Source organism: Cyprinus carpio, chromosome A19 (assembly GCF_018340385.1).
Source record: "Cyprinus carpio isolate SPL01 chromosome A19, ASM1834038v1, whole genome shotgun sequence".
Classification (NCBI taxonomy): Eukaryota; Metazoa; Chordata; class Actinopteri; order Cypriniformes; family Cyprinidae; genus Cyprinus; species Cyprinus carpio.
The window spans coordinates 19,901,704-19,909,575 of NC_056590.1; the positions used below are offsets into that span (position 1 = coordinate 19,901,704).

The 7,872-nt window shown below is 36.3% G+C and overlaps 1 protein-coding gene across 1 annotated transcript; it reads right to left on the reverse strand.

Annotated features, from left to right (window-relative positions):
* Window positions 1-1,046: 1,046 nt before the first annotated feature.
* On the reverse strand, window positions 1,047-7,568 carry LOC109111647 (trafficking protein particle complex subunit 3-like). Its single transcript, XM_042776946.1, has 5 exons — window positions 7,402-7,568; window positions 5,768-5,866; window positions 3,812-3,910; window positions 1,718-1,900; window positions 1,047-1,627 (listed from the first exon to the last, which is right to left on the reverse strand). The coding sequence occupies exons 1-5, from the start codon at window positions 7,441-7,443 to the stop codon at window positions 1,508-1,510; spliced, it is 543 nt and encodes a 180-aa protein (XP_042632880.1). The 5' UTR covers window positions 7,444-7,568; the 3' UTR covers window positions 1,047-1,507.
* Window positions 7,569-7,872: the final 304 nt, after the last annotated feature.

A 7,872-nucleotide genomic window follows, 5' to 3' on the forward strand; every position in this document is an offset into this window, starting at 1 on the left:
GACAAGGGATTTGGCCTGATAGGGCTCTGCATGTGTTTTCCACTGTTTTTCTTGTAAATGTCCCTGAATCAAGAGCGAGTGGATAAAGAATATATTCATGAAATAATTTCCCAGCCCCAGAGATTCAAAAACAAGCAGTTGGTGAACCCTGTGAGCAATCAAATACCAAATTTAAGAGAAACAGAAAAATCCATGAGAATGGAAAGAGGAAAAAAGGACACAGACCACAATGCTCACAGCTACCTCTAGTGGCCTAATGTAATAAAACGATACTCTTAAACAATGAATACATTATTTATCGCATCAATGTGAATCAAATCACCAAGAAACTGCATGTAAAATTTATAAAACAGAATCCATACGCTAGCTGCTGGGAAATAGTAGTAGAAGCAGTAAACTTTTTTCCATTTGTGATTGATGAGGTGTGAAATTCTCGAAAAAGAAGCCCAGATCATGACGTAAGGCGATTAACAGGTGTCAGGAACGAACTTTGAGCTGCGCCGGAGAAATGAATGGCTTTCAGCGAACGGCCGTCCCCTTCCCAACGGTAAGCACGACCGAGAACCCCACACCATTAAAACACACTGGCTCCCAAACAGCCCTGTCCTGCACACGCACCAGTGAACCTCCAGGCCCTGATTGCTTCCACGTTGCTTGAGTAAACATCTGAGATGAATTAGGCCCTTGTTATTGTTGTTTGACTCTAACCACATCGTGGTGCCGTGCTGTAGGAATAACAGTCCCACAATCCAAGGGCCAATACACGACAAGTCGAAGATGGCGATGGGGGCTGCCGTGACACTTCATTACATACGTGTGGAGGGACCTGCCACAGGCTTGGCGCACACAGGTCCCATTATCTAAATACCTAGACTCCTCCCAGACTCCCCTTAACACCAATGTCCCTCTACAGAACATGTGCGTCTCACAAAACTACGGTTCTGTTTTTGGCGAACATGGGGCCCTTTCTTCAAATGTTGGTTTTAGATTAGCCATCTAAAGTTGTTTTCGATACAAGCATTATAGACATTAAAACAGCAGTGTGATATGGTCTGCTCAAATAAGCACTTTATTGCAACTTTGAGTAAATATAAGATTGTGTCAAAGGCCTATTGAGTAGAAGGATGATAAATAAGAGGACTGGCCATGGTTGTTTGTAGTTAATGACATATTTAATTCATTATGACATTTGACTAAATAAATTAAACCTTCTTTGCTGTATATATGAGTTCAAGGCAAAAAGAATAACAAAAAATACACTACAGACAAACTGCCATACAAAAAGAGAGTTGAGAAAATATTTGCCTGAAATACAAAACATGGACCAGGTGGACAGAACATGCCAACCTTGGTGACACATCGAGAGAAATCTTCTCGACGATGAACTCTCATTGCAATGCTTAGAAGGTTTGGGGACTGGTTGGTCTATTTGACCAAAACAGAAGTTTTTGGTTCCCAATCCAACATAAAAAAGTCCCTTAAATCAAAGGTTATAGTCTTTTTAGCCTCATTCGTCTCCAACTGGCAGGTTCTCCTCAATCCTTTTGATGAACTTCATGCGAATTTCTGTCACATTGTCCCCTCTTAGTGTGTCCTGAGCGAATCGCACATCCACTGCCATTTGGACCTGCAGCAGTAGAAAAATAACCTTAGTGTGAATAGTAATGGAGGGTTAACAGTAGATCATCAATTTATCCCACACAAACATGCTCTTCACCATTTCAAGAGCTCCTCTCAGCACTCCACAGAGCAGGCTGGAGTATACTAGATTACTGTGGTTGTCAGGAAGCTCTACAAAGTCCACCAGGGGGTTGCTCTCGAGGATAAGAGAGAATTCATCTCCAGCAGGACTCCAGTTGGTCACGCTGGGGGTGATACCTAAGTACATCTTAAAGGCTACCTGTTAACAAAGACAAAAAGGCTCTTGAGTCTTCATGTTAACTCACTTGCTTACATCTATGATGTCAGGGCCACATTAAGTGATTTTGCAGAGCTGCCGCATTCTTTTTAGGTGCTGTATTCACGACTCTGACACTGAAATGATTTTTTTTTTTTTTTTGCACAACTGCACAGTATGGGTTTGAAAAGACATTTTGAGAACAGGCCATAAGAAGACCAAAATTTTGATCATTTTACATCACAGTAACAGTATATGACAATGTGATTATTTTCACTGGAAATTTTAAAATTAAATACCATTTAACTATTAAAAAGTTTTGATAATCCAAAGAATTAATATCAAAGTGAAAGAGTCTGATTTGACTATGTTTTCTTTTTATTTTAGAAACCTGGACACAACCTTAAAAAAAATAAGATTAATATAAGGAGGCAGAATAAGATATTTTAGGGATGCATGGCAAAGTTTTGTTTACTAAATTTATTTATTTATTTTAATTGATGTCTGTTGATATTGGATATTTACTCATGTAGCTTATTTCCCCAATTTTCATTCAAATCTCAAAATTAACATTTATTTTTCATACTGTACATTATGATGTTGTGATGAAAATAAAATATAATTGATACACGAGAAGCTTAAACTTAAAAAACCTAAATGAAGATTAGAATAGAAATGGGACCTAATTGAACTAAACAAGACTAAGTTGAAGCACTAAAAATCACTAAAATTACATTTTAAATAAAAATTAATAAAAAGGTATACATAAATATTAAAAACCCAAAACTAATAAAATGACAAATGCACATAACAAAATTTCTAAAACTTGAACTAAAATTAAAATGACTTAAAGTAAAAAAATGTAATTAAATGAATTTTTAAAATTTGAAATTTTCTAAAACTTGAACTATAATATAATATATATAATATATATATATATATATATATATATATATGATTAGATCTTTTTAAAGCAATTCCTTTCAGTTTTTAAGACAACAATAAAATAAACTAATATTAAAATGAAAACAATTATTGGCTTATACTGAACAGAATTTAAATATTGTGCATCCCTTGATTATATCCTTAAAGCATCAGTGCAGACACAGCTTCACAATAAGTAACACCATAATAAAATAGCTTTGATTCTAAATTCAGAATGGATGTGCCCTGTTTGAAGCCATAAACTAGCCAAAATACACACACCTGTGAATGCACATCATTTGAATTCTATATTAATGCTTCCAGTCACCGCATTGCTTAGCAACCATAAACAACTAAACAAAGTCCTTCACATTGTAACACGCATTAAAATGATTTAATTATTGTTTTAAGACCCATAGGTTTAGGATCCTGATCAGGGTCCCATCAAACCGATGCACGTGGATTAACATTTGACAACGTGGCACACGTGGAGGAAAGTGAGAAAAAAGACAGAGAAAACAGAAGAAGAAGGGAGAACAGACAGACAGGGACCAAGCAAGCATGGACAGTGATGGACAGGGGGAAGAACGCTCTGTTAATCCTGTCAGTGTGTGAACCCTATACGCTTAGGGCGAGGTGCATTGTTTTATAAAAAAGCACTGTGGCTCTCCCAGACCAAAGAAAACAAGCCGAGAGGAACACGAGTGTCTCGGTTCACTCTAACACCATACAGACGGCCTGCCAGTTGGCTTTGCGATAGCATAGCATGGATGTTTCTCAAGCTGTGTGACGCTGAAAAATTAAAAACGGTAGAAAGATGTGATGAAAGCTACGAAAATATGTGGGCTACTGCAGGTTGAAGTTCAAATTCCAGTCACTTGCTTACGCATTAACATGCTTGCCTGCTTCCTGATTCTCTCTTTCTCCCTCTGGCTTGGCCTAAGTGAGGGCTCAGCATGCGCTCTGATTGGCTCCAAGTACTCATGTTACCTTTGCAATGACATCGGCCGTTTCTCGGAAATCGTGACACCTCCCCACGCTGGACCGAGCCAAGAAGTCCTCAATCAGACGCACTCCGATATTGTATCCCTGAAAAATGGAAGAAGAGAAGGGAAACTGTGAAACTGTGTCACTGTCAGAGCAACTTCGCTTTCAATCACCCTCATTTCACCCGCCAACGCAATCATAAGAGCTTTAATCTCTTTTTATTTTAAAGGTCTTAGTAAAGCCCTTTAACTTCAAGAACTCAAAAAAGAGATACAATCTTATTGGCTGGAGAGAAAACCAAATCTTGCATATTAGATGCTTTAAAGAAGCAAAAGGAAAAAAGATTGTATTTCAGACATGTTGCCAAACCCAATATCAGTGGGACTACTGGATTAGTTCAAGGCACAGCTTAAATGAAAAGACCACTCAGCCAAAGAATACACGCTGCCCACTGATTCTCTAAATCACAACCGTTGGACTCCAAGCATCTCAGAGCTTTCCACGCATCCTTACTGCTTTTCCCACAATCTTTAAACCAGAGCTTCCCAACTGGTTTTGATTCAGGGCTTAGATTTTACAATTCCACATAACACAGAACCAACATTTTTCAACAAATAAAAGCAATAAATGTTCACTTAAACATAAAAATGAATTAATATAATTAACTGCACAGGCCCCAAAATATGCTAAACTATTAATAGAAAAAAGGATAAAGATTATTAATTTTTTAATTATTATTAATAATTATATTTGTATTGTTATTGTTAGTATTGAGAAGTTATTAGTTATTAGTGATGATGAATGTGAATGTGTGTATGTGCATGTAAATGTAATGTGACATTTCAGGGCAATTAACACTAGAGAAAATAACGGTTACACTTTATTTTAAGGTGTCCTTGTTACAGTTTATTTAAGTACTGAGTAATATTAATTAACTACATGTACTTACTATAAGGTTAGTGTTAGGATTAGTGTTTGGCTTAGGGTTACTTGCTAATTGTTATTATAATAGTAAGTACATGTAAGGTGTAACAAGGACACCTTAAAAAAAAGTGTAACCAAAATAACTGACATCTAAAAACACCTTGTGGTCGGCACTCATTGTAGTGTGGGTCACATTTTTTTTACATTGTGTAGTTTTGTTTAAAGTTTTGAGGATAAGTGCATGCCATTCAACCTGTTCAGATAGGCATCTGCCTAACTTCGTCTAGCTTCCACTAAGTGACAGATGCTGGAAATTTTGATTTGGGAGGCATTTCTCTTCCCTTTTAAAAGCAGATAAGATGCTGGAAATTTTGATTTGGGAGGCATTTCTCTTCCCTTTTAAAAGCAGATAAGGCTACTGATCATAATAGAATGATTTCTGAAAGATCATGTGACACTGAAATAATGGCTGCTGAAAATTCAGCTTTGCATCAAAGGAATAAATTACATCGTCAAATATAGAACATTTTTTTTTAAATTGTAATAATATTTAAGAATATTACTGTTTTATTCTGTATTTTGGTGACTTCTTTCAAAATCATAAGAAACTTCTGAACAATAGTCTACATGCATTTTATTATTTGCAGCTATTTTCCCTGCAACCCACAGTGCAGTACAACATGAAATGTAAACTTGCTAAAAAAAAAACCTCTATCATCCATCTATTTCATCTGGATCCACTCTAACAGCTTCAGCAGACTGGATGGCACAATCACCACACCTAATATAACAGCCTACACCCAGCGCAAACATTGACAATACAACTCTCTCTGGTCCACTCATATATGCTGACTGGTGACTAAGTGACTAGACAACCATAAAAGAAATAGAAAGAGCAGTTGTAGCATGAGTTGTAACACTTTCATAGAATTAGAAAATAGAAAAAAAAGAGAAAATATTAATGTCATTTGTAAACTGTTGATTTAATGTGACCAGATGGTTTGGATAGGTGAGAAACAGAGAAAGACAGACTTACATTTTATCCAGTTGTTTGTTGACTTCCTCGTCATTTTCATAGTCCTTACACAGCTGAGTAACCAGAGCTCCATAAGTGAGAGTGAATAATTCTGAATTCTGTTCAAGAAAAAGACGGCCCAAAATGACCCACCACCATATTAATAATATCCACTGTGTTTATCTAAGAAAGACTGACACTGAATGCTGATACAAAATAAGACATTCCAACATTCCAGTGATCCATTTTTATGTATGTGGGTCAAAGACGAAAAGGGGGTTTCAAGCATAAAAAAAAGCAATACCATACAATAGAATGTATCCTGTTCAATTTTGTTTTTCTGAGCAAAAAATAATAACTGATACATTTTTTTTTACCATGATTTACAGAATACACCCACTAATATGTCATTCAGTGGAACAATATTTCTATACCAATAAATCTTGTTAAGCATATTATAAACAAGAATCATTTGATGACAAATAAAAAGACTATAATAAAGGATCACAGTGCAGCCCTCAAATACCAATTAACTTTACATTTTAAATCTTTAGACTTTGCTAATATCCTTCAAACCCCTAGGTTTTACCCATTAGTCAGCTAGAAGTTTTTGTAAGGAAGTGAAATTCATTTAAAATATAATACCGTTTAGTATGATCAAATATTCTTTTATGTATTTTAATAAGTATATGGGTCATAATAAGCATGTTGTTTCATTTGCATGTTTTAGTGGAGTCCAAGAGTCTGAGCTCACTGGTGAAATGCTTCTAATTTTGCATTTTGTAAATTAATACAACTCCTTTCATTACAACTTCTATTATAAGCATAACAGTTCGAGTGAAACAGTAACACTGAAGAATGTTATTATTTCTAATAGCCCTCTTTTGTTTTCATGACAGAAGCACGGGCTGCAAATTAAAACCTAAAGAACGTGTTCTGCTGCATGAATTGGGAAGAACCAAAGACAATCTTGAGCTTCAATACCAGGCTTTAAACACTGTTTCAGACTTTTGAACTTCACTATATAACAGAGAATGTGTCATCATTGGTAATATCAAAGTCTCTTTAAGAGTATTCTATAGTCTTTGGTAATATTCAGGTCTGAATGAATGAGGGCACATAGTGGTCTTGAGCGCCCTCTCACGGCACAACATGTAGTTGTTACAGACATATGACATCTTACATGCCAAAATGTAGCCAAAACATTTCTACGAAAGCTTGCTAAACGCAGCTGAATAAATCTATGTGTGTTTCTCTGCTTTCAGTACTATGTTGTTTATACCGTTTTAAGAATATACCGACGCCTCATATAACCAACTGCCCAGTGTAATAACTGTAGTAAAACAAACTCCATGACACATTATGCTACGAAAGCATACATCATTCGGTTGACATCGAAAAACTATTTGCAGTTCACATGATTTTTAATTCAAAAGCTGATGGAAAGACTTACTCATGTCTGTGCAACAGAATCACTTTAGAGGAATAAACGAACGCAAGTCTAGGTAACACGAATACTACACTATATCTGTTTTATATAAAAATAAGCAAACACTGTTCACATAAGCATGTTGTTTATCTGATGATTATAATAGCATGTTAGCTAGCTGCACTGCATTTTGCTCAGGTCAGCTGAAGCACAACACACACTCACCATCTTTTTGCTGTCTGTGGCTCTGTTCGACTGCCTAGACATGTTGTCTTATATTACAGGTGTGTACAGATCGGTTACAGGTAATATTTTATTAATCTGCTCAGTGCAATGAGAGTCCCGTGATGTTGTTCCTGTCACTGTGTGATGGATCAGCTTCCTGAATCGCCGCTGACTCACCGGAAGTGATAATTCGTCTTGGGTTGTGGGTATTGTAGTCAAACTGTAGTTCTGAACAGTTGTGATTCCTAATGTGAGTCACGGAGTCATTGACCCTGTTAATATCACCAGTCCACAACATTATAATATGGAGCTGGAGTCAATGTATCATTTCATCGTTAGGGATGAAATGATGTTCCAACCTCAAATTTAGATAAAGCCAAAACAAAACGGCTCATTCTGGAAACCAGCATAGCAGTACTCGTGACTCCCTGTGGTCTGTAAAAGCAATAATGGAATAAGTTGCATTCAGAT

Bases quoted from the DNA above. Each gene is read 5' to 3' on its own strand.
- LOC109111647 (XM_042776946.1), bottom strand. From the start codon at position 7,443: ATGTCTAGGCAGTCGAACAGAGCCACAGACAGCAAAAAGATG. The intron at 3,911-5,767 runs TAAGTCTGTCTT...TCCATTTTTCAG, and splicing joins ACAAACAACTGGATAAAATG to GGATACAATATCGGAGTGCG. The intron at 1,901-3,811 runs GTAACATGAGTA...CTTTGTTAACAG, and splicing joins CGGCCGATGTCATTGCAAAG to GTAGCCTTTAAGATGTACTT.